The sequence below is a fragment of the Maniola hyperantus genome, chromosome 21 (genome assembly GCF_902806685.2).
Source record: "Maniola hyperantus chromosome 21, iAphHyp1.2, whole genome shotgun sequence".
In the NCBI taxonomy this organism is placed as follows: domain Eukaryota; kingdom Metazoa; phylum Arthropoda; class Insecta; order Lepidoptera; family Nymphalidae; genus Maniola; species Maniola hyperantus.
In genome coordinates, this window is record NC_048556.1 from 3,867,668 (window position 1) to 3,894,968 (window position 27,301).

General features: G+C 38.8%; 2 protein-coding genes across 2 annotated transcripts; one reads left to right on the top strand and one right to left on the bottom strand.

The window, feature by feature from the left end:
- Positions 1-1,089: 1,089 nt before the first annotated feature.
- On the top strand, positions 1,090-4,391 carry LOC138403819 (uncharacterized). The gene is made up of 2 exons (XM_069505722.1): positions 1,090-1,625; positions 2,869-4,391. The coding sequence occupies exons 1-2, from the start codon at positions 1,306-1,308 to the stop codon at positions 3,761-3,763; spliced, it is 1,215 nt and encodes a 404-aa protein (XP_069361823.1). The 5' UTR covers positions 1,090-1,305; the 3' UTR covers positions 3,764-4,391.
- A 344-nt stretch (positions 4,392-4,735) lies between these two features.
- woc (without children) lies at positions 4,736-25,468 on the bottom strand. The gene is given in 26 exon segments (XM_069505946.1): positions 4,736-6,514; positions 7,397-7,572; positions 8,993-9,092; positions 9,381-9,519; positions 10,257-10,378; positions 12,309-12,434; positions 12,869-13,079; positions 13,678-13,910; positions 14,547-14,714; positions 15,686-15,762; positions 15,764-16,325; positions 16,697-16,756; positions 16,759-16,810; positions 17,434-17,465; positions 17,468-17,541; positions 17,896-17,915; positions 17,917-17,943; positions 17,945-18,172; positions 18,487-18,500; positions 18,902-20,173; positions 20,518-20,679; positions 21,154-21,297; positions 22,102-22,234; positions 23,176-23,465; positions 24,387-24,660; positions 25,203-25,468. Coding segments are annotated over 24 exon segments (4,650 nt in total). The 5' UTR covers positions 24,616-24,660; positions 25,203-25,468; the 3' UTR covers positions 4,736-6,514; position 7,397.
- Positions 25,469-27,301: the final 1,833 nt, after the last annotated feature.

Consider the following 27,301-nt stretch of genomic DNA (forward strand, 5'->3'; position numbering starts at 1 on the left):
TCCATTCATTCGGTGCTGCTTGATTGCGGTCAATTGCGGTAGAATATTGGCTACAATGATTGTTGCAACAAGAATCGCACAAATTCAGCCAATCAGAGAGATTGTAATGATAATAATTAATGCACGTTTTACGAAATCCCAAATATAGGCTGGCCGGCAATATACGTCAGGTTTTTTCATCCGGTTCAGGCAACCGAGAATCAAGATTCAAGATTCAAAATTCTTTATTTTGCAGAAACATTTTTTTACAATGAGATGTTTATAATTGTCCGGTAGAAATATTTCACCTTACATAATCAGGCATGCAAAATTAGTACATAGTAAAATTTGTAACATAAAAATTCATTCCTTAAAATTTCATCAAGAGAGAAAAATATTAACAATGTCAATAATTATTAGTAATTATCTACATCTATTTGAGAATTAAACATTATTCAATAATTGTATAGTAGCTTTTGCATACGATATTCTTTTAATTTATTTTTGAATTTAAATAGGTAATTTGCTATATAGTTTAGGTAACATTACACACGCACTGTTGCCGAACCTAACCGTTTTTGATGAATCGGCCTGAAACCTGAACCTAAAACGCCTGACGGCAGCTTCCAGCTCGGATGAGCGATCTGGGTTACCGTACCGGACGTGCATTGTACATTCAAACAAAATATTATGTACGGCTCCAATGCCTTCAGGTAGCCGGACCGGATGAAAAAACCTGACGTATATTGCCGGCCTTAGAAAGCAATAGACCCTGTTATACAGTGCGACAAGGCTATCTTGGCGCGTTTTGTTCTTGTTGGGATCAAAGAAATTGTATGTACTACTACGTAGTGTTGGGATACCTACGTAGACTGGCTAAAAAAGCTAGACTAAAGTACTGTGTAACCGCGTGTGAGATAGCGATAGCGCGACGTAACGATGAATAACACGACAAAGTTGCACGCCTTGTATTCTTCAAAAAAACCAGTTACACGATAAGGGACCAGAAATAGGTTAGCTGCGTCTCTGTTTATCACATTAGTAACTTTATCAGAGCTCTTATTAGTGTGAATGAGAAAGGTAACGTTCCTGTATCTAACTTTATTAGGCTCAACTCACACCGAAAGAGCGGCGAAGGGCAGCGAAGCGCAGCGACCCGCTCGATAAAGAAGGCGCGCGGATTCCCGCGACTGCTCGAGAAGTCGCTGGAATGCTCGAGAAGTCGCTGGAATGCTCGAGAGGTCGCGGGATGAATTCACGGGTCGCTCCCCTATGCGCAGTTCACTTCCAACAAAACTGGAGTAAACTTGTGTTTAAGCAGTGAAAATGGGTATTTTGGATTTAATTATTATTGCACATATAATTGAAGCAGAAGATGAAGAGGCCGAAGAGATAAGGAGGGAAAGATTTAAAAGAAAAAGAAATATTGGGGTACACGACCTGTGGAAGAAAAGACGTTTGTTTGGCCAATTTCAAACATTTTGCACAAATTTACATCTGTATCCTAGCATTTATTATGACTATTATAAAATGAACTATGACAAATTTGAAAGTTTGTTGGAAATTCTCAGGCCACATATTCAAAAACAAAATACCAATTATAGATTGGCTATTTCCGCTGAAGAAAGACTGTCAGTCTGCCTCAGGTAGGTTAGTAAATAAAAAGTATATGGTTCAATTGTATTGTTATTTATTGTTCAAATACACTATTCTAACAAAAAAATAAAATAGTTTTAAAGAATAAAAAATAGTTTTAAAATAGTTTTAAGGCAACAGTTCTTTAATAGTCAAATGTCGTATCGATATTGGTTTCGGAATCCTCTTCACGCAATACAGAATCAGAGGATCTTTGTTGTGATTTCGACATAGCCTGTGGTATATAAGGCGATGGAGGTGGGTCGAATGAACTAGATCTGGAAGTTAAGGTTGAATAAATCGGAAGTGGGGAGTTTGTCTCGTAGATATTTTCTGTGTTCGTTTCTTGATAACTTGTTGAAGTAGACGGTATTTTGGATGGTGTGTATGAAAAGGATGTGGTTGGAATGTTTGTTTCATTGTAATTTTCTGTCACAGATCTAGGACTGATACTGGTTGTTTCCAATGGATAATTTGAAGAAGATGGCATGGTTGTATTATTTCCTGTGGCAGATAAGTTGAATTCAGCTGTATCTCGTGTCATTTTATCACCGGTGTCATCGGCAAGTCTTATTTCCGTTTCATTTATAAGGCGGAAAATTTCGCCCTTTAATTTGGCTTGAATATTTTTAGGCATTGTTTTCACAGTTCGGCCCATGGTTAAGAAAAAACTAATGGTTGGGTCATGTTCTATTTGCTTTCCTTCAATATATTGTTTGAACAATAAATTTGACATTTTGAGAGGCTGTTCGTTGGATGAAGAGGTCTGGTTTGACAGCTGCGACTGTGGCCGTGGTGACGGTAATAGCTGCGACTGCGGTCTTGGTGACATAGACTGATATTCGCCATCTGTGGTAATATCTGAATCTTCTGGCGAACTCGTTAAATTTGAAATTTGTTTCCTGCTTTTCATGAAGGGTTTTATGAATTCTAATTCTTTTTCAAATTTTAATGGGCGTTCCACTGTTCTAGCTGACCCACTTCTACTCTCTCTTAATGAAATGCCCTTTCTATAACTATCTTGTAATTTCTTCCAAGACTTTTGGCAATTCTCCACTGAAAATGGTAATAATATAATTATTAATATAACAATCTTGTTATGTTTTTATGGATTTTAATTTTTCATGATGGTAACAATAATCTAGATAATAATATATACACACGGATAAAAGTAGACAAACTACCGGGGCTGTTACTCTTGATTTATCGATATGTGTAACTATATCTGATGATAATAATTATATTTTGTTTCAGATTTTTAACTACTGCTATCAGTTTCAAAGCGCTAGCTCACGAGTATCGAATGGGATATAGTACTGTACTTCTAATTGTTCACGAAACTTGCTCTGCGATATGGAAGTGTTTACGGCCGCGTGTTATGCCAAAACCGACAGCTCAGCTATGGACCAAACTAGCAAAAGAATTTGAAACTCAATGGAATTTTCCTAACTGTATAGGAGCCATAGATGGCAAACATGTTAATATAAGAGCACCTTGGAACAGCGGCAGTCAATTTTATAACTACAAAAAATATTTCAGTGTAGTTTTATTAGCCATAGCTGATGCAAATTACCGATTCGTTGTAGTCGATATTGGAGCATACGGTCGCAATAGTGATAGTGGCATTTTAAGCAGCTCCAGATTAGGACAATTATTGAATAATAATACACTGGATATACCACCTAGTAAATGTTTGCCAGGTACGACAGAAGCATTGCCACATGTATTTGTTGGAGATGAGGCTTTCCCGCTACATGAACACATAATGAGACCTTTTCCTGGAAGCCAAATGTCGACAGACGTCGAGAAGAAAATATTTAACTATCGCCTAAGCCGTGCAAGACGTATTGTAGAGAGCAGTTTCGGAATACTAACACAAAAATTTGAGGTTTTCCAAAAGAGAATTAGAATGCAACCCAAATACCTGGACATTATGATACTAGCGTGCACTTGTTTACATAATTACCTAAGAAATGATGAAATATTTGAAAACATAATTGAAACAGTGCCAATAAATAGTATATTACAAAATCTTCAAGCGGATTCTGTTTCCCGAGAAAATGCTATCTCTATAAGAGATAAATTTAAGACTTATTTTAATTCTTGTGGTGCCGTTACTTGGCAAAACGAAATGATTTCCCGTAGTTAAATAGATTTAACAACAAAATGGTGTGAAGTTTTACAAAAGACTGCGCCGTATGTAAACTAACGAGTTCTAGAATTTGCGGACGACATCGCAACAATTAAAAGTTTTTTTTTCATTTTAATTAAAATTTTAAAAAAATGGTTTATTTTAATTTTCAAATAAAAATAATTAAACAAATACATACTTACCAGACATATTCATTTCAGCGCCCACTTTTTGCCAAGCGTTATTTTTCATTTGTTTATCGCTGTAATGCCTTGATTTGATATTGTATAGGCAGTCGTACATTTGCACTAAATAAATAAGCTTTTCTTCATCAATTTCCATCACTTCTGTATTCGTTGAACTGCAAGGAATGAATGCGAATGCTCGCGCGGGAAGCGGGCGTGAGGGGCGGGATATTGCCAGCGGTCGCTCGCGACTGCTCGAGCATTCTCGGGACTTCCCGCGACTTCTCGCGCAGTCGCACGGCTCCGTTCGGAATTCGCCGGAATTCCCGCGGCGCCGCAGGCATCCGCGCGACTCGTTTGAGTTTACTCATGCGATAATAAGTATTATAGTAATGAAAATAAAGTTAAAATTCAAACTGCACTCCGCTTCGCTGCGCCTCGACGCTCTTTCGGTGTGAGTTGAGCCTTACTCTCTCTACGTTTCCAGCACAGGTCCAATTTTCATAGATGTCTCTGAATACATATCTTTGCATAGACCAGCCAATAAGGGCTAAGGAGGCTATACTAGGAACTTCATTTAGGGTAAATTTTAGAAATTCGCTGCTAGAATAAATCAACCCTTGGAGCGATCACGCACTCATCCGATCCGAATCCGTGAAAATACTGAACTGATATAAAACCTACCATACAATTAGTTCTGACAACTTCGGAATCTAAGCTTCGGAACTTATCACGGACTCTGATCGGATGAGTGCGTAACCGCCGTTAGGAGGTTAAGGAATAAAGGACGAAATGAAACGCATAGTACGAGAATCAGTTTTCTTTTTACACAGTAATAAACTACCGCAACCTCGCAACTGATGCTTATATACTTAAAAATATTATACGAATCTGGCTCCTTAAACTAATTTATTTATTTTAATAAAAATTTCTATCTGTGAGAATATTACAGTTACATTTAAGATTTATAAAACGAATACTACTAAACAAAAGTGTGCATCCTCGCTAAACTCATGGAATTTTCACTTACATCTAAATCTATCAAATATGTAATCGATATTACATAAAAACATAATAAATTCATGTCCTAGCACTGAGGATTAACGATTTTATTAATTAAGTCCACAATTTGTCATTATTCAATAATAATTACGAATGTATCTATACATTTTCAAAATTTAAAAAAAAATACGATGCATTTCGCTTACGCTTAGCGTGGGTATTTACAAATTTAATATTATGTTCTCATCAAGATATTAAACGTGATGTTATTTAAAAATTAGGTCACACACAGAATGAAATCATAAATATACTGCGGGAAAAATAAGACGAATTCTTACATTATTAAAAAAAATCTGTACATAGATAACAGTTCCATACCGAATATTTACGGCCTACGCAGACGAGGGTTGTCCGCGAAGGACAAAAATGGGTCACTAAACTGCATCGTATAACGCACACGATGGACTAAACGATGTCACCGGTTTATTAGATACCGTGGCATGCCGAGAGCTAGCACACACCAGGAACGGCATGGCAGGGAATTGGGTATTTGACTCCAATTTTTTATTACTTTATTATAAACTAGGATAAAAATGATGGACGTAAACTGAAAAAACTAATTAAATAGATCAAATAACAAAAAAGTTATAAGCATTTAAATATTTCTGATTAGACAGAGAGAGCGATATAGCATTTTGACGTCACACCTTACATACTAATGCCATAGTAGCTTCGTGCGGTTTCATACAAATTTTGCGAGAAAGGGATGGGAGATCCTCCCACTCCAAAAGTAAAATGCCTGTAACTTCGTAAATCTTTGTTGGATTTTAATATTTTTTTCAGCGTAGGTACATCATTATTTTAATCCTAGTTTATAATAAAGTAATAATATTTATCAAATTCAAAAGTAGGAAAATACCCAATTTTGTCACGGCATCCGCTGCCTACTTCGCATGCCTTGGGGTCTCTCAGCATGCCCTCGCATCCCACCGCGCTTTTCAATACCGAAATATACAAAGCATAGTTTACGTTGGGTAAAGATATCCGCGGAGTGATTACGTATAACGTTGCAGTAGCGACAGCAACGCGACAGCAGTAGCAATGCGACAGTTCATTTGCTGTCTCTCTTCTTCTTTTTTTACTTTGCTTTGTGGCTATTGCTGTCTCTCTGTAGCCGCTGTTACGTGTGACGTTTGACAGCAATGATCGCGAGATTTACGCCTGTCGCGAGATACGTAATCACCCCGCCGGTGTGCGCTAGCCTTAAAGTACGGCGAAACACCGTAGTGAAACATGAAGGACTTGTCCTCCGCGGACAATAGTCCCTCGTCTACACTGGCCCTTACTCTAAAACCATTGCAATATTTAAAAAATCATTCATAGACTATCTCAAACTGTTCTTTCGCATACTGATATACAAAGTAGAAAAAATATACATTGTAACCATGTTTACAACCATAAGGGAACTGTTCATGTCAACACCACTGTTGTCTCATCAATAATGCTCCATAAGGATGTGGAAGGAAGTTGCAAAAAGCTGGTCCAGCTTCTCTCATGCCACCGAATGATTGTAGGGTAAAGTCTGAAAAACAAAGCAATCCATACTAATATTATAAATGCATCAATGTGTGTGTCTGTCTGCTATGTTTTCACGGTTCATTCGTTTGACCTATCTTGGCGTTTGTGGACCAAACGTACACCAACATACTATATCATTACATCTCAGGGAAGAAAATGATTTTCAAAAAAAAAACAGTCATGTGGACTAAGTCGCGAGCGGTTGCTTAAAAAAAATCGGGTAAGAGTTGACATGCTTAAAAATTTGAAAATATATACGGCAACCGCGATGGTCTCAATCCTTCTCATCTGAGAGGAAACTTGAGCTTAGTAGTGGGCCGTCGATAGGGTGGAGATGATGATATTCTATTCTTAGACCAATGGCTGCCTTACCTTAGCTGGTAAGTAATGCAATGTTGATCTCCTAGACCATCTTGACGCGATGTAACATTTTCGCCAGCGCGGCGCGACTGAGCGGCTGAGTAGAGTACCACTCGGGGGAATCTTAGGCTGAGATCTATAGAGCGCACTTTGACTTTGCTCAGACTTAATTTGCAGTTAAAACGAGACCGATTTATGCCATATCTCGTTTTACCAGTGTCTTAAGTCTGAGCAAAGTCAAAGTGCGCTCTATAGAGCTCAACCTTAGACCAATGGCTACCTTACCTTAGCTGGTAAACAATGTTGATCTCCTTGACCATTTTGATGCGATGCGACTGAGCGACTGAGCGGCTGAGTAGAGTACCACTCGGGGGAATCTTAGCCTGAGATCTATAGAGCGCACTTTAACTTTGCTCAGACTTAATTTGAAGTCAAAACGAGACAGATTTATGCCAGAATTACTTAAGTCTGAGCAAAGTCAAAGTGCGCTCTATAGATCTCAACCTTAGACCAATCGTTACCTTACCTTAGCTGGTAAGCAGTGCAATGTTGATCTCCTTGACCATCTTGACGCGATGCAACATCTTGGCCAGCGCGGCGCGGCTGAGCGGCTGAGTTGAGTACCACACGGGCGAATCTGGCACGCACGATCTCTCTGGTTGTAGATAGAAAACGTCGTTCCGAGTACGCACAGACTCGGGGCTAGAATTGAAAATACTATTCAATTTTTTATTAAATAAATTCAAAGGTCCGTTGTGGTTCAGTAGTTTTTTGGGGAACATGTTTGGGAGCGAGATATTGTAGGCCAATAAGATTTCATCGAAGTTTGTCTTATTTTGTTATACACTTATATACACAATATTTTTTAAAATGAACTTTTGTTTATTTAGGTACTGCTGCTAATCCATGTTCTCATACTAATATTATAATTGCGAAATTATGTTATCTGTTATCTTTTCATAGTTCAGCCGCTGATTTGGTCTTGACGAAGTTAGGCACAGAGCTAACTTACAACCTTGAATTCCCATAGGATTTTTAAACATGCAAAACACATCAACGAAGTTGCGGGTATTATCGGCTAGTAAACTATAAATATAAGGAATTCTGTATCGACCGCTTGGGTCTATAAGATTATAATTAAAATTAAAATAAGCCAAATATTTGACGCAGGAAGATAAAAAATGAGTCTAAATCTAAAGTAACTTCCAAATGGACTAAAATGCTAAGAAAAAACTCAAAAAACATCTACTAAAATTAAACAGCAGTATATTAAAGTTCTAATAACAAAACAAGAAAAACTAGAACTATTTTATTATACTTTTCGGCAAACAAGGTAATATCTGGCTCTAATGCCTTTAACACCAACACATTTACACTTGGTACAAAAAATTAACGCCTTTACGCTAAAGCATTGTTTATACGAAGCCATCGCTGGCTGCCAGTCTCAATGGCAGTCAGCACTGGCTTGATATTGGCTTTGTAAAAAGTTTTTCAAGTCAAGCCAGAAGCCAAGTCTGGCGAGAATAGAAAAAAAAAAAAAATAGTGTTGTTTCTAGTACGGAACCCTTTGTGTGCGACTTCGACCCGTACTTGACCGATTTTTAGGGCTCCGTACCTCAAAAGGAAAAACGGAACCCTTATCACTTCGTTATCTCTCTGTCTGTCTGTCAAGAAACCTAGAGGGTACTTCCCGTTGACCTAGAATCACGAAATTTGGCAGGTAGGTAGGTCTTATAGCACACGTAAGAAATCTGAAACTCGTGAAATTGTGGTTACATCACCAAAAATTAAAATTAACAAATATTAGTATTTTCAATTTTCAAAGTGAGATAACTATACCAATATGAAAGAACTTTACTTGTACATTCTAAAACAGATTTTTATTTATTTTTATGCATAATAGTTTTTGATTTATTGTGCATAATGTCGAAAAACTACGACTGTAATACGGAACCCTCGGTGCGCGAGTCTGACTCGCACTTTGTCTTTTATTTAGTTAAAAAATAGTTTTGAAGGGTGCGTAAAAAGGGTAACTTTAAAGCATAAAATCGTCAATAGTTTCGTTTCCGCGTGCAAATACGCTAGTGTACTAAAGGCGTAAACACCAAATTAGGCAACTTACCATTTCGAAATGTAGAACTCGTACAACTTTACTGGACACCTTAGTGGGTTCTCCTCGTTCTCTTGTTGTTCATATACTTTCTTTTTTCTCGAGTTCGCCTCTGAAAAATAAATAAAATTTACAAATAAATAAAAGATAATATAGTCTTACCCCCTTATTTGTCAAGTCCCCAAAAACCCATTTTTATGAACTTTGACCTTGAATATTTTTTGTTAATGAAGGATTTGCACAAAAATTATTCAAGGTCAAAGTTTGCGAAAAATGGCTTTTTTTGCATTTCCAGCTAAACGGTAAGTTCTCTACCTTTATTATACATCACTGAGCCGTAACACAACGCCTGAATACAAAGCCAATCGTTTCCATGCAATATTATACAGATAGTTCTTACCAAGCGCTGACTGTGGTGGGTAGAAGCGCAGTAAGACGTTCCGGGAGCCGGGGATCTTGGCCTGGCCCGGCTGGTTGGGGTTGCGTTTCCAGTGCTTCATGATGTGCGAGAACGATAGCTGCATGTGCTCTTCCACCGTCTGCAATCATTCATAATCATCAGCGGGGTGATTACGTATCTCGAGACAGGCTTGCGACAGATCTCGCGATCATGCTGTCAAACGTCCGGCTAGACAGAGACAGCAATAGCCACAAAGCTAAATAAGAAGAGAGACAGCAAAAGAACTGTCGCATTGATACTGTTGTCGCTACTGCAACGTTTTACGTAATTACTCCACCGGTCTCCTCTCAGAATGAGAATGGTTTAAGCCATAGTGAAGCTGTGATAGCCTAGTGGTTACGACGTCCGCCTTCTAATCGGAGGTCAAGGGTTCGATCCCGGGCACGCATCTCCAACTTTTCGGAGTTATGTGCGTTTAAATATCACTTGCATTAACGGTGAAAGAAAACATCGTGAGGAAACCTGCATGCCTGAGCGTTCTCCATAATATTCTCAAAAGTGTGGAGTCTACCAATCTGCACACGCCAAATACCTTCTTACTCTGAGAGGAGACCTCTGCAGTGAACCGGCGATGGGTTGATCACGATGATGAAGACTCCACGCTAGCCAAGTGCGGATTGGCAGACTTGAAGTTACCTCGCGATGTTTTCCTATAGACTGACAGATATTTAATTGTTTAAACACAACTCCGAAAAGTTAGAGATGCACCTCTAACTTTCGGAGTTATGTGCGTTTTAAGGCCAGGTCGAATCCTAACCTCCTGAATAGGATGCGGCCGTGTGAATCACTATCACGCATTCGATGTCTTATACTTACTACAAGATTAAAATGCTTAGTGTTGAAGAACATGAGCGTAGATAGTAAGACGTGTGGCGAGTGTGCTCCCAGCTGTTTACTCTCCCACAGGTGCTCCTCTTCCACCCTCGTCACTATGTATTCTGTAACAAACATATAAAGGTTTCATATTGTTAGCGCTAAACTACTTAAAAAATACATTAAAACCAATCCTATCTGTAACTTGTCGATATGTTACTTAGCTAATTTGTTATAAAAACCGTATAGTCTTTTTCTTATCTACAGATTACAATAGAAAGATTGTTAGTTTTGGCCGTAAATATCATGCCTATTGTAAAGGTTTTTTAATTTAATTTTTTTTATTAATCTCGGATAAATCTGACGTTTTGTAAATTGTCGTAAAACTTTACTGCACACAAAACAAAACAAGAACAAAGAACCTATAAACTAAAACAATTTTTTGCAAAGGCGGCCTTATTGCTTAGAGCAATTTCCACCAGGCAACCATTGGTGAGGAGAGACTAGGTGGTGACAATAGGTACAAAATTGACAAAATTTCATCATAATCAATGAAAATATTGTGAATAATTGTGATACTTACAAAATTTCGTCATAATCAATGAAAATATTGTGAATAATTGGGTATTTGACTACATCAAAAATAAATTATTTCTCAGTGATTATTAAATAGAGGGTCTTCCAAAATACGTAAAATCCACGTCCTTTGTTGGTTTTAAGTGTAATTCATAATTCATAATTCATAATTTTTTATTGCAAAAAATACACGTGAAGTGGTGTTACAATATTTTTTTGGAAACAGTGTATTACCAAGTATGGCGTGCAATGTTATTAAGTACAATAATGTCAATAATATATACCTAATTTAAATAAGTCATCAATAATTAGTATTTAAAGGAGAATATTGAGTACGAAACAAAATAAAATATTGCGATTACAAAATGTCAATTATTAAAATTAATAAAATATTATTTAAACAGACATCAAAAGTGGAGAAAAGTATGTCAACATGCTGTCATTAAAATTATTATTAGTTATAGTACTTAGATTAGTAATTGTTAACAACAAACACTTTATCCGCCAAATTATCGTTCTTTGAAGTTTAAGAAGTCATTAACCGAGTAAAAACAATGAAATAATAACCACTCGTGTAGCTTCCGTTTAAATTTAGGAAGTGTCATTTCTTTCATGGCCGTTGGTAGATTATTGAATATTTGAATCGCCATACAAAATGCATTTTGTCTATATAAAGTTAGTTTGATTCTGGGTACAAGCAGTCTATCTTTATGCCTTGTTACTCTTTGTAGAACCTGGCCATGAGTTTTAAAGTATTCGGGATTCTTTTTGACGAAGATACAGACTTCCTTAATGTAGATACAAGGTAGGGGTAATATCTTAAGTTCTTTGAACATGGGCTTACAGCTATCCAGAAAGTGAGCGTTACATATAGCACGAATGCATTTTTTTTGGACTTTAAAAATTCTATCTGCATCTACTGAGTTTCCCCAGACAACAATTCCGTAACTGAGTACAGACGACACATATCCATAATACGCGCATAGCACCGCTTCTTTACTTGACACTTGCCTAAGTCTTTTTAGTGCATACACAAACTTTTCTACTCTATTGCATAGGTCATTAATGTGTTGTTTCCAGGTGCAGTGACGGTCTAATGTAATGCCTAAGAATTTAATTGTGTTGACTTCTTCAATGATTGAATTATTATATTGAATCGTTATAGGTATTTCCCTAGCTTTTGTAGTTCTGAACGCAACAAATTTAGTTTTTTCAATATTAATCTGTAGATTATTATTTTCGAGCCAGTGAACTACTTCGGTAAACGTCTGATTTATATCTGATTCAAACAATTTTTCAATTTGTAATGAGTAATAACCATTTTAAATTATCGATTAAACTAAAAAAAGCACGTCAAATGATTGTGACGTCACACACCAGTATTTCATAGAATCTCGCATACTTAGCGCGCGTTTTGACGTTTGATAAAAAGTTACTGATTTGACTAGTTGTCAAATACCGTATTGTGATGATACTTACGCGAGTCATTATATAAAACTGAGAACTTCCTCGCCACTTCGTCCAAACAGTCCGTGAACTTCTCATAGTAGGGGTCCGTGAATATATTGTCTATCCTGCCGTTTTCAAACAGATATTGCTGTATACCTGCAAACAAGTTAAGTTTCATTTAAAAAAAAAACTTTTTATTCGAATAAACTTTTACAAGTACTTTCAAATTTTTTTGAATTTTTTTTTTTTTACAAAATTTCAATTTCAAGGGTTGTCCCTAGTTCATGAGATACAGCCCGCTAACAAGCAGACAGAGGAGGCTTCTGTTCTATTCGATCTTGTCCCCCCCCCCTCACCTTTCTACCACCGTACCGCAAGGCACCGGGCTAGTTTCCAGCCCTATGTCGTCAACATTTCATCTACGCGTACGAAACGCTTTGCGTCATCATTCCTTATACGCATAACTAGGGTCTGGAATACTCTTCCGAGATCAGTGTTTAGTAAATAGGGCCAAGGCTTAGTAAATAGGGTCCCGTGAGCATCCTTTGGGTACAGAACCCTGTAAAAAGACAAAAAAAATAAAGACTCACCTAAAACCAAATAATAAATAGTGTCTGGTGCATATTCGCTGCCGTTAGGCTTGCGCACCTCCTTCACAAACAGGCATAGGGAGTAGTTGAGCTCGTCCGCTGTTAGCTGCAGGATCTCCGACTTGAACGGCTTCCGTCGTATCGAACTCTTCTCGATCTCTGCGTTCTTCGTCATCACCCACTGCTTCCACGCGTTCACGCCAAACGTGTACTGGAAGAGACAAGGGTTTTTAGTTTCAACCAGAAAATTTGATGTATTTTATTAGCCTCAATCGCCTTACGGTTAAAGCAGCGGACTGAAATCCGAAAGGTCAGCGGTACAAGCCCCATTGCACTATTGTCGTACCTATTCCTAGCACAAGCTTTATTCTTTGTGATAGTATTAAGCAATAAAGATATTTAAATTAAATTAAGCTTCAAGGCAGGACCGCACTACAGCACTGCACATTTATTTTATTTTACAGGAAAACTTACAGCTAATAAAAAGTAAATAGATCAAAGCAGAAGAAAATTGAAGCTAATGACAAGTTTTCACACATAGAATTTACATAAGAAAAAAAAACTCAACATGGAGAGAGAATAGAGGAAAAAGTAGTAAAGTAAAAACCAATAAGGGGAAAAACCAAAAACAAAAACGGAAAAAACGGAATCTGGTCAACGAATAAGGGATGATTATGCCAGCACGCGGCGAGCACGATCCGCGCCACGCACGAGGCCCGGACGAGGCACGGATAAAACATCGTTTTCAGCTTAATTGGAGTAGAAAGGGGAATATTAGTCATGGTAGACATGGCTAAGTGCTAACTCACCTTGAGGCACATGTTCGCGTCAGGTTTCTCCTGCGGCTCGCGGGGCGGCTCGGGCGGCGGGGCGGGCGCGGGCTCGCGGCGTCTCTTAGACTGCCTCGTTCGAGTTGCTGCGGGAGGCGGAACCCTCTTCCTGGCCCCCGCGTTGACGGCTACGCTGGACGCCCGTAGTGCTGCCACCGCGCGTTGCTGCTCTAGGGCCATCATGTGTTGGTGCATGCCTTCGCCTTCCAGACCTGAACAAAATCCATGACATTGTGGTTTAATCTCTAATTCATACTAATATTATAAATGCGAAAGTGTGTCTGTCTGTCTGTCTGCTAGCCTTTCACGGCCCAACAGTTTAATCGATTTCAATGAAATTTGGTACAGAGTTAGCTTACATCCTGGGGAAGGACATAGGCTACTTTTTATCCCGGAAAATTAAGGAGTTCCCACGGGATTTTTAAAGACCTAAATCAACGCGGACGAAGTCGCAGGCATCATCTAGTCACTAATAATAACAAAAATGACAGGTTTAACTCTATTGCTATTTGGCCCATAGTTCTATATGGTAGGCATGGTATGGACCCTAGTGGAGGACTTGCGGGAAAAGATCGAAGCCTTCAAAATGTGGACGTATCGCAGGATAAGCTGCACGGCTAAGGTGTCCAACGCTGAAGTTCTTGCCCGGATGCAGAAGACCGAGTAAGTTAAAACCATCAAGCAGCGCAAGATCTCGTACATTTTGCGACACGATAGGTACGCTGGAATCAAGCGGCGCAATACCTTGGCGGTGGAAGTCCCTATAAGAGACCTATTTCCATTGTCCAGCAGTGGGCGTGTATCGGTAGATCTCATGACGAAGCAAGCCAAGTTTTTTTTAAATTTACCTGGCAATCCAGGGTGTGAGCTGGGTGTGATGGTGTTGGCAGTCATGGCCGACTCCAGGTCAACGGGCTGCTCCTCATACTCCGTGGCCATCTTCAGCGCCATCTGAAGCATGTCTTCGCCAAACGCGTTGTTCCCGTCTATCCCGCCCACTGGGCTGAAGCCTTCTTCTAAGGGAAATTACCTCATTAAACGTTTGAACTTTAATGATGGAATGTATTGCTATCCCTTTCACAATTCTTCCCACAAAGAAGGATAGCGCTAGATTTACACCTGTCAATAATTAAGTTCAGATATTGTTTACTACAGAGTTTACTATCCACATTACTATTGAGTTAAAAATATGTAGTAGTTATCAAGCCTTGAACTAAGAAATAGGGCACGAGTCTTTGGAAACCTGCCCTTCGATAGTGTAAGAAAAACGTTTTCACCGTAATCGGTGGCAAATTCCTTGATTGGCTGTGAAAAAATGAACAGTGAATTCAACCAATCAATGGGCAGAAGATGCTACCGATTACGATGCATACGTTTTTCTTACACAATCGGGGGTCTGATCATTCGAACCGAGTCTTTTTAAACTACTTTTAGACTCGATTTAATTGCAAATCAATTGATGATAATTATAACATGGGTACTGGGTATCACAGGAACAAAGTCAAGTAAAATGAAAAAAATAATTTATCAGTCTGATTAAATAAATAAAAATCTTTTTTATTCGAATAACTTTTACAAGTACTTTCGAATAGTCGGATGCATCTACCACTGGTTCGGAATGCCTTTCCTACCGAGAAGAACCAGCAAGAAACTCGGCGGTTGCTCTTTTCAAATATTTGATATAGGTACAAGATTATACCATGTATAAAATAGTATTTGCAGTCTTGTGCGTTGCTGGAACGAGCTGCAGGTCAAATCCACGCTCTTTTATCATTTAGATAATCTTCAATTGTGTAATATGCTTTTTTCAGGAGCATATTTTTAATAGATTTTTTAAACTTGTGCAAAGGTAAGTCCAAAATAGTTTGCGGGATTTTATTATAAAAGGTAATAATGCCGTTAATTTGTTCTATAACAAAAAAAAACACAAGTTTCTGTAATAAAAAGCAACAACAGAACATGTATTAGTTTAGTATATAATACGAACCATTGTCTTCCTCAGTATCGGAATCGCTCTGATCCTTCTTCTTGTCTCCAGCCACCATTTCTGCCATCATAGCAACTCAGCTTCAACGGATCAGTCGGGCATTTATCGTGTATCTTATTGATCTCCTTCATGATACCCTTCGCAGAATTCCTCGTGGTAGGTATAAACACTGGAGTAGGAATAGGTAAAGGTATTGGAACTGGTATAGGGAATGGTAAAGACCACATGGCGCATGGTACAGGGACATATATTGGTACGGGTACAGGTATAAGAACTTTACGTTCTAAGCTTGAATCAGTTTGACATTCTTTAGTACACGGATGAGGTCTACAGGAAACCCCTTTAGAAACCATCATAGGTTTAGACATAGTTGATTTGTTCGCGACTTCATGTGGAGGTAAGGTTTTTACTATAACATGGTTGTAAATTTTTGGGGGTGGCGGAGGTGGCGGTGTTGGCGGTTTTGGGGGTGGTGGAGGCGTTTTGGGCGCTGCTGGGGGTTCTGGCTCGGGTGGCGGCGGAGGTTGGTGTCGTTTCGATTTGGCGCGCGTGGGTTGTAGTACAGGGGCGGGTGCTATCGGTGCTAGGGATTGCACGTTCGATATAATCGGTAGTCCGGAACGGGTTTGAGTTTTCGTTGCTGTGGACGAAAATATCGTAATAGTATATTTTGTCAGTCTCCCTGGAAGGGATTTATTAACCTGATTTGGTCTCAATAGCAGATGAAGAATATACTTAATTTGACCAATAACGTACTTTTAAGGTGGAAAAAGTCGAGCGTCCACAGCGTCAGTGACGCTGCAATAGAGCGGCAGATTGATGTACTATGCAGGGCTGACATTGGTGGCAGCTGGCTAACTTGGAAGGGGTATATGGAAGTTCCATCAACCTCATAACCCCTTTGGTTTCTACACGCTGTTTGTCTTGGTTGTGGTTTGGTTTCTGGTTGGTAATGTTATTAGAAAACCTTTCATTGTAGGGACCGTTCCTTCGAGCGCAGTGATTACTCACCGTTATTCTTGTGCGCAGGCGCGTAGGTCCGCCTGGGAGCGCCCGTGGGTACTGCCTTGGTTGATCTACAGCATCGCCGGCCACCTCTTGAGGTGCTTGCTTCGAGTATTGACTCTAAGTAAGACCGTTAAAACCATCAGTAGTTGTTCCAAAATTTTATCCAAAAAAAAACGACCAAGTGCGAGTCAGACTCGCGCGCCGAGGATTCCGTACTACAGTCGTAATTTTTTCTACATTTTGCACGATAAATCAAAACTATTATGCATAAAAATAAGTAAAATCTGTTTTAGAATGTACAAATAAAGCCCTTTCATATGATATCCCACTTGATATAGTTATCTACATTTTAATATTAGTTTTGGTCAAATTCACGGTTTTCGGATTTTCCTCTTACGTGTGCTATAAGACCTATCTACCTGCCAGATTCTAGGTCAACAGTAAGTGACTTATAGGTTTTGATTTCTTTGAGAGTGTCAAAATATGCGGCATAAATGGCGCTATTTTTATTTTATACTAGCTTATGCTCGCGACTTCGTCCGCGTGGACTACACAAATTTCAAACCCCTATTCACCCCCTTAGGGGCTGAATTTTCAACAATCCTTTCTTAGCGGATGCCTACGTCATATAGAATTCTGCATGCCAAATTTCAGCCCGATCCGTCCCGTAGTTTGAGCTGTGCGTTGTTAGATCAGTCAGTCAGTCAGTCAGTCAGTCTGTTACTATATAGAAAGATTACCTGGAAGCTCATGACGCACTGGTAGGTGCAGAGTTGCGCACCGTCGCGTCCGACATGGTGAGGTGGTACTGGCGCCATGGCCACAGCTTGCACATGTCGCACTTCATTCTATGAACAAACAGATAGATGGCTAAGAAAAGTTGAGCGAAAAGTTATGGGCAGATTTGTGTGAAACCTGGGTATAACTATAGTCGAATTTTTAATTAAACAATACTTCTTTTGATTTCAGTGCTGCCGGATTTATATAAAAATAAATAGTGTAGGGGCAAAAGAATCATGAGTTGGGAGGAAAGAGGAGAGGGGGGAGAGTGAGAAAGAGTGCGAGAAGAAAGAGAGAGAAAATAAGAGAGGGAACAAGAGTGAGACAAGTTTGACAAGTGACAATATTTCTTACCAGTTTTTTTACAAGTTTTGTCAAAAATACATGTTCGTGTAAACTAAGGGTAATAAGAACAAAGCTACCTTCTCGAAGACACAGCATTAAACGGAGACCTGGTACAGCGTGAGACAGGTTGAGTGAGCACTCATTATGACTGCCGTTGGCCTGGCCCCGCCTTATCATGTCGAAGTGGTACTTTTTTCCTTTGCACCAGTTGCACGGCACTATATGCCGCGAGTTGCTGATGTATATGTTCATACACAGCTTGGAGCAGAAACAGAAGGGAACGGACGATTCGTAGATCGTGAAGTATGCGCTCACTTTCCTTTCGAAGTATTTTTTACACTCAGCGACCATGCTCTGGAATATTAAAAGATCATTACTTTCTTTTTTAAAAGAAAATTTAGCAGTGTGCTGTAACTACATGACTACATACTATTTCATCCCGTTTTGCCGTCCAGAACTCCAAACCCCCCCCGGGGGCGAAGCGGGGATGCGACCCTAGCACCGTCTTTTTTGGGTGACCTAAATTTCAGCCTTTTATTTTACTATTTTAATATTAATATGGTTGAAATTTGATGAAAAAATAATAAATGATTTAAAAAACCCAAAGTAGACTAAAGAGGCAGCCTAGCGCCGCCAAGTTTGCTGTTATGACAGGTAAATATCAAAACCTGAGCTGAATTATCTTATCGAAAAACGCTTTCTTATCTCTGTAGGTGTGCTTTGCGTCTCAACATTTATTTAGATTTTCAAACACGGTTTTTTAAAAAAAACAGTGCTACTCGAGAAAAACTGATGGTATATTACTTTGATTGGAAAAAAAATATACTAATTGGGATTTGACTACATCAAAAATAAATTATTTTTCAGTGATTATTAAATAGAGGGTCTTCCAAAATACGTAAAATCCACGTCCTTTGTTAGTTTATGTGTAATAACCATTTCAAATTATCGATTAAACTAAAAAAAGGACGTCATTAGGATGTGACGTCACATTCCAGTATTTCTTAGAATATCGCATACCAAGTCCGCTGATTTGACCTAGTTGTCAAATACCGTGTTCTAAGAAAAAATATTATAAATTACCTGGAAACATATTATTGACGAATTTGAAAGCGGCAAAACAGGGGTCCGAGCACAGCCTCTGATGAGCGTCCTTCCCAACCTCCACTTCAATAGTCGTCGCCTTTTCCAGCGAGCACACCGCGCACTTGGACCATACCGGCTGAGGTATCGGATTCTTGCTCATCTGGTCAAACTTCTCCATACAATTCTGTGAGCAGAAGTCCTTAAACTGTCCCTTATCACCGACTGGAGCCAAAAAACCTTCGTTCCCAGACGATATATCTTTCTGGCAGTAACAACATATCTTCAACCCCTTTTTAAACTCCTCCAGGCAACCCGAGTTGCAAAACTGTCTGATATCATAACCGAAACGGACACAATACTTCCCCAAACTAGTATGTTGAACATTCTTCTTGCAGTTCGCGCATTTCGAGCCAATCAAATTCTGATACTTTCCTAAACACACTTCGTTGCAAAAGTCCATGGCTTCCCATGTCAGCATTTTCTCATCGTTAGCCAGCATCGCACGACATTGCATACAGGAACGTAAGAATGTACGTTCCCTTTCGTCCCGTGCTGCTTGCACCATAGCCGGAGTTTTCGCTTGTATTTTATACGCTTCATCCAAGTATTTATCCGTTGCATTGCTTATAACTTTGAGTTTCAATAACGGAGGATTCGGCCGCACAACTACTGGGACGACAACTTTGCGCTGCGCCCGTTTCTTTTTCAAGATATATCTACCATTTTCTTGAGCGTTCAAGTTTCTTAAGCAACTTTGTTCGCATATAGACAGAATTTGGCCATATCTGTACATTCCGTATGCACACTGCTTAGTTTCTTGGCAGACACAACACGTGTCTTCTATAGCTACTTGTTTTTCTTCCACCGTTATTCTACGCCATTTGTACGTGTATTTTTCTCGTTCATCCCCCATCATGCTGTGTAAGCAATCCGGTGAACAGTACACTGTGTCCTCTCCATCAAAATTGTAGTAGAAGTAGCATATCTTTCTCTCTTCGCATTCGGAACAAGTTAACATTTCCGGCGTTATTTCCTCGATCATGTACGTCGCTACAACTGAAAATACTCCAGGATGTTTAGCTATGAAGAGTTTGATACAAGGCGAGGAGCAAATGTAGGTGAAGTTGTTATCCGTGTTGGAAAACCGGAATATGCAGGGTTTGCTTTCTCCGCACTGTATGCAGATTGCAGTCATCTCATTTATCTGTCGAATAGCGCAAGACTCGGTATCTTCAGATTCTGTAGTTTCTTCCTGTTCATTTTCTTTCTCTGAAATATTAACAATATTATTATTACTTTGTAGTTTTATGCTGTGTACTTTTGTATCGGTTGTCCCATTTTCAATAGTTTATTACAGACTAGCTGATGACTAGTAGAATTAGAGGTTTTTTTGAAATCCCGTGGGAACCCTTTTGTTTTCCGGGATAAAAAGTAGCCTATGTCTTTATCTATACCCATGCAAAAAATTACGTCAATCCGTTGAACCGTTGCGACGTGATTGAAGGACAAACCAACAAACCAACAAAACAAACACACTTCGCATTTATAATAAGGGTACTGATGACGTCAAGAAAACAGAAAAATAAGAATTAACTACACAAGAATAGTCTCACCGCCGCCATTTTCCCGCGAAGCGTCTTCAGTTGCGTCGGCGTCGGCGTCGGCAGCGTCAGGGTTGTCGGGAATGTCTTCAGTTGGGGCCGCTTCCTCGGAAGCGCCTTCAACTGCTTCCACCACTTCAGTCTCTTCCTTTGGTACTGCAGCTATTGCTGCTTCTGTTACACAAAAAAATATTGTGAGGTGCTGCGGTGGGCACCCGACAAAAGCGAAGCTATCACTTATATAAAGTACTAGCTGATGCCCGCGACTTCGTCCGCGTGAATTTAGGTTTTAAAAATCCTGTGGGAACTCTTCAATTTTCCGAGATAAAAAGTATGTCCTTCCTTATGCCTATGTCCCTCCCCCGGGTCGTCAAAATCGGTTGAACGGTTGAGCCGTGAAAAGCTAGCAGACAGACAGACAGACAGACACACTTTCGCATTTATAATATTAGTATGGATAATATTAGAGGATGGTTCTTAGGGAGAGAAAAATTTAAAGTATTAAAAAAAAATTAAAGTATCGACTGTTGGGTGGTACGAAGTTCGCCGGGTCAGCTAGTTAAAAATAATAATAATGTGACGTTTTGTCGGATTCAACGACAGGGACAACTAAGGTCGATGTACATTACTTTCGGCCGCGTACGTTACCTTCATCTCGTTTTCGTTTCTCGGCCAAAACCTTCTCCGCCTCAGCCTTGTCAGCCTCTGATATCTCTCGCTCCGTATCTGGTAGCAGGCACACCTCCTCATCAGCCCCCGGCTCCTCGCCCACTTCTTCTGGATGCTCCTCATCTGACACAAAATTATCAAACTGCACCTGACAAAATGGCTCATTGTAGTGAAACAGATTGTGCCGAGTGCCAGAAAAATCTGTCAAGTTTAAGTTTTACTGCCGTTGCACTATTGGCGTACCTACTCCTAGCACAAGCCTGACGCTTAATTGGAGAAGAAAGGGGAATATTAGTCATTTAACATGGCTAAAAATCTTTAAAAAAAAAAATGCGATTCGCACAGGAAGGGTTCCATACCATCGTACAAGAAATAACATATTTTTTTCTAATTTTCATGGCGGCAATTTTGAAATTTTTAGTATTACTTAGTTGTTATAGTGGCAATAGAAATACGCATTCTGTGAAAATTTCAGGTCTCAAATTATTGTTTCACGAGATACAGACCGTTGACAGACGGACAGACGGCGGAGTTTTAGTAATAGCGTCCCTTTGGCACCTTTCAGGTCGGAACCCTAATGATAGCAGGTACAATACTAAGTTAAGATACGTATGAGTTGGTATAGTCAAACTGGCCGGCTGGGAGCTAATATCATATCCTGTATTTTTAATTTTTTGTCATAGTTTTAAGCAATAAAGAAGTTTTAAATTAAATTAAATTAATATTAGATTTCGGCTTTGTAGAGCGTTGTCTCTGTCACTCATACCTATGTGATGTTTTGTCGGTCTCAACGACAGAGACAATGCTCTTCAAATTCTCTATCTCCTTTTAAACGTCGATGTACATTACTTTCTGCCGCGTACTGCACTGTACTTGTGTAGTATTACTATATGTCCATATCTGGGGGTGTACTATCTAAGTCATTACCTGCAGGTGTTCGGTCTGCTTGAGTGTCGTCATCATCATCGTCATCAAGGTTCACAGTGGCGGATGCATCTTTGCTGGACGTTTCTGCATTTGTATCCGCGCTTTTCAGCAGTGTGTCAAAGGGATCCAGTGCCTGTGAAGTTTTATACTTTTCAGCTAATTTTCATAGGTTTTATGGAGAAGAATTGTCAGAAATTGTCTGTCAGTTGCAGTAATAAGTTACTAGCTGATGCCCGCAACTTCATCCGCGTGGATTTAGGTTTTTAAAAATCCCGTGGGAACTCTTTGATTTTCCAGGATAAAAAGTAGCCAATGTCACTCTCCAGGTCTTTAACATGGGTATCCATGCAAAAAATCACGTCAATCGGTTGCTCTGTTGCGACGTGATTGAAGGACAAACCAACAAACAAACACACTTTCGCATTTATAATAAGGGTACTGATAACAATACTAGCTGATTTAGTTTTTAAAATAATCTTCGATTTTCCGGGATAAAAATTATATCCATGCCAAAAACCGGCCAAGTACGAGTCAGACTCGCGCACCAAGGATTCCGTACTACAGACGTATTTTTCGACATTTTGCACGATAAATCAAAAGCTTCCACAGACTTAGTCCGCGTGGATGTAGATGTTTGAAAGCCTGTGGAAACTCTTTTATTTTCCAGGATAAAAAGTAACCTATGTCCCTCCCCGGTATACAAGCTGTCTCTGGACCAAATTTTTTTGTTTGTGTTTTTAATAGATATAGCGAGCAAACGAGCAGGCGGGTCACCTGATGTTAAGTGATTACCGCCGCCCATGAACATTTGCAGCACCAGAGGAGCCGCCGATGCGTTGCCGGCTTTTTAGGAATTTGTTGGTCCGCCCCTTGAATAACCCCAAGTTATAATCTAGTGGGAACACCGCCGATGGGAGTTGGTTCCACATACACACACAAATTTCGTCAAAATCGGTTCTACAGATGGACCGTGAAAGGCTAGTAGACAGACAGACAGACACACTTTCGCATTTATAATATTAGTATGGATTAGTATGGATGATATGGCTAGTGATTGATATAAACAGTAAATACCTGAGTATGATCTTCCTGTGAGTCCTCTGTCACATTAGGAGCAGTCTCAAACTCTGGTTTACCAACTTCTCTCTTTTCATCATCATCTTTGCTTTCATCGATTGAATCATTTTGATCCTTACTTTCATTTGCTTCATGGTCTGTTGTAGCTTCTGCATTTTCTTGCTTACTTTTATCATTGTCTAAATCATCTTGAGATGCACTTTCTTCTTCTTCTTTCAGAAGAGTATCCTGTTTGGATTCTTGGGAAGTTGTTTGTGACGCTGGTTCAGAACTGTCTTCTGGTGTTTCTGTAAAATTGTTTGGATTTTGAGAAACATGACTTACCAAACCAAATTTCGGAGGACCTTTTTTTTAATAATGAAATTTTTTACTCACTGAATGAGAATAGAATGATTTGTTTTGACATTATTAGGGTTCCGTACCTAAAAAGGAAAAACGGAACCCTTATAGGATCACTTTGTTGTCTGTCTATCTGTCAAGAAACCTACAGGGTACTTCCCGTTGACCTAGAATCATGAAATTTGGCAGGTAGGTAGATCTTATAGCTGACATTTGACAATAAAAATTTCATAATAATCATGCTAACACCCCTGATCTATACTGGACTAATAGCCAGCGCGTGCCAGACCTTTGTTATTTTATAAAAGCTGAAAGTTTATCTACGTATTGTCCCCAACATCATGGCAACCTCCTGCCAGACATCCTTTAAGATTAAAAGGGGGTCTGACAGAGGGTTGCCACAATATGCCATGACGTGTATTTCTAACACTACTTCGAAGAAAATATAAAATATTGGACTTTACACCTTGACTTAAGATTTTCTAAATCTTTATTATCTGTTATCTCCCAAACCCACCACGATCCAACAAACATTGTTAGGGATAATATGCAAAGAAACTTTCAGCTTCTATAAAATTAATGAAGGTCTGGCACGCGCTGGCTCTCTCTAGAGAGATCTGATACTAATACTAACTCTAAATACATAGTGTATTTAGAGTGTAGCGAAGTGTAAGTGAAGTGTAGCGAAGCAATAATAACCACACAATAATTAACTTGCTCAAGTCACAAGTATTGAATATTATTTTATAGCTTGTGTGACCTAAGCATTACCTGATCTGTGACTTAAAATCATGCAATAATATATTAAGTGCGGATTTAGGATGCACAGTGCTAAGTAGTATAGTAAAGTATGTATATTATAAACAAACCTTTATCCATCCCATCCTCTTTTTGTACATTTCCTTCACTATTATCATTATTTACACTATCACTGTCTTTATCCATATGATTTAGGAGACTATCTTCACTAATTACATCACTAAAGTTGGTATCACCACTTGCAACCACTGAGTCCACGACCGAGTCTTTAGAAGTCTGTGGGACTGCTTCACTACCATCACCCTCCTGACTTCCTGGTACTTTGTCCTTATCATCCATATTTTACTCCTGTTGGAAACACTCAAGTCCAAGAAATAAGTGCATCTGAAAGACACAACATAATTATTTATAATCTGTATTTTTTTAATGGGTACGCCTGCAGTCGCCGCACCCGGCAATATTTTTAGGTTATAAATATTACGGGGTCTTTAGATACGGTCAACATAAAGAGTAAATTATGAATGTTTCACAGATATTTATGTTATATTAATAACAAAACCGGTTGCAATGATAGTAATTCAGGATGAGTGGCATGCAATTAGAATGCAATTGACGCCTGGCCAAATTCAAGCCTCAGATCCCGCGCTTATTCGTTTTCTTGTTTTAAGATACTAGGATGCAAAATAATAACACTATATAGTTTTTCATACACTTGTAGATGCCTGGCCAATTAAGTAATGCATTATTTTATGACTGAAGCTAACATTTACGACTTTACAGCGAGGATATGCTCCTTTGTAACTGAAGGAAACGTAAGGTCACATAATTATGCAAACGTCAGAGTGTAAACAATGAACTTCATGCAAACATAACTTGCTACAATTTTTAAAGTTTCAAATGGGTATAGTGAATAAAATATTACTTACGAAGATGAAATATTTAACAAATCACTTGAAAGCCACAACAAACGACCACCATTTTGGAACCAACTTGTGCTGCAATTGTTGCGGATGTAAAGAATCTTGCCAACTGAGTAACTTACAAAATAATTTTATTTAGCCGGGGGTCGCCATAAAATACAATGAAAATTTAAAACTTAAATTTATTTTTCATTCCATTTGAATATTGAAAGTTTAGTGCTTTGAATTCACAGAATAAAACATAATCAATCGTTTGGGTGATACATGGGCGATCAATTTTTTTTGTAATGTTGGTACAAAAATGCACTAGCGTCTTTAGTGGTGCTACATGCCACGTTGATTTTATCGACTATCGATTAAAAGTAAAAAGTAGGTTAGGTTATCGAAATAAAATCAGAATAAAAATATAGTTAGTTTTATTTTTCAATACATACCAATATATGTCACAATACTTTAAAGTATCAATTTTATCATAATTATTGGCAATTTACGCAAATTCACGTTTTCTTCGGCTTGATTTAAAAGTGTTAATTTATATACCTAGGTAACTAGTTAACTACGTAACTAACTACTTAAAATGTAATATTTAAGACAAAATGTACATATTTAATATAGTTAGTTAAAATTATTTGTCTAGCTGATAAAAAAATCACACGGTAGGTAACTAGGTATAGTCCGCGACAGGTTGAGATGGCATTCGGAGTCATCTCGACCTGTCGCGTACCATGCCTACATAGAGATTTTATATCGGCAATCCAGCTATTTGTTCTGAGTGGGCAATCAGTCATTTTAATTTTACTAGGTATTGTCCTATAGCCGTGAACCATGATAGCCTAATGGTTTAAATATTATATCCATCTCCTATTCGGGAGGTCAGGGGTTCGGTCCTGGGCGCGCACCTCTACCTTTTTTGTTATGTGCGTTTCAAGCAATTAAATATCACTTGCATTAACGGCGAAGGAAAACACTGTGAGGAAACCTGTATGCTTCAAAGTCTTTCATTATGTTCTTAAAGGTGTGTGAAGTCTACTAATCCCCATTAGGCCAGCGTGGCGGACTATGGCCTAAACCCTCCTGAGAGGTGACCTTCTCAGTAATGGGCCGGTGATGGGTTGATCACGATGACGATGATATTGTCTAACTCTAAAAAAATATCGTTTTAGAGATTTTTAACTTAGAACCGTTAGAGAGTAGTACGATCCTTGCTACTCCCTATGGTTGCAAAATATTTCAATCGATTACTGATAACGATTTTATTTGAGTTCATAACTATTTACCGAATATAAATAGTTTGTTAACTAATGTTTTGCATAGTTAGTTTCTGCTGGATTTTAATAATTAAATCTAGCAGAAACTAAACAGATAATAATTCTACTTTGGTGGTGCTTAAGACAAAAATAACTTGCAAGTCAAGGAAAATTATTTTGTAAAAAAAGATCTTTCAACTTATTGAGGTTCTATCAACAAAACTGAACGCATCCAAAATCCGGTAAAGAATTTGTTTTCTATTACGAAATGATTTTCTGTTATCTATTGCTCTATGATTGGTGACTGATATCGTGCCGATAGCGATCATTGGTTAATCTATTGTCACAATCTTTATTTCACTGCCCATTGGATAGAATTATAATGCTTATAAAGTACAATCTCGAGGATTATTATGGCGGGTTCGTGTTTTTTCAAGCTCAAATACGAAATGAGTAGTTAGTGCGCCGCTCGGGCGGCGACATTGACAGCGATTTGTCGAATATTCTCGTTCGCCATTTTGTGAATGCTGTGGAATTTTGTGTTAAGTAATGAAGGTGAGCTCATCGTGGCGGACCACGAATTTGTCGTAAGTAATCTCGGTATATTTTCTTTCCCGGGCCCTATGTTAATGGAAATTGTCGCGATTTGTGTATGATAGCTTTGCAGCGAGATCGTGTATCGTATTTAAGATTCTTTTTTGTTTCCTTTGCCACTGAAATCGCGACTCGTTGTCGTTGTTTGGTTATGAATGGAAGTGTTGTTTTTCCAGCGGTTACGATGTCTGAGAAGACTCTGATAGGAAAGCCGGTGCTGAAGCGTCATGAAGTCGCCAGGCCTATACACATCCAGAGGCTCGA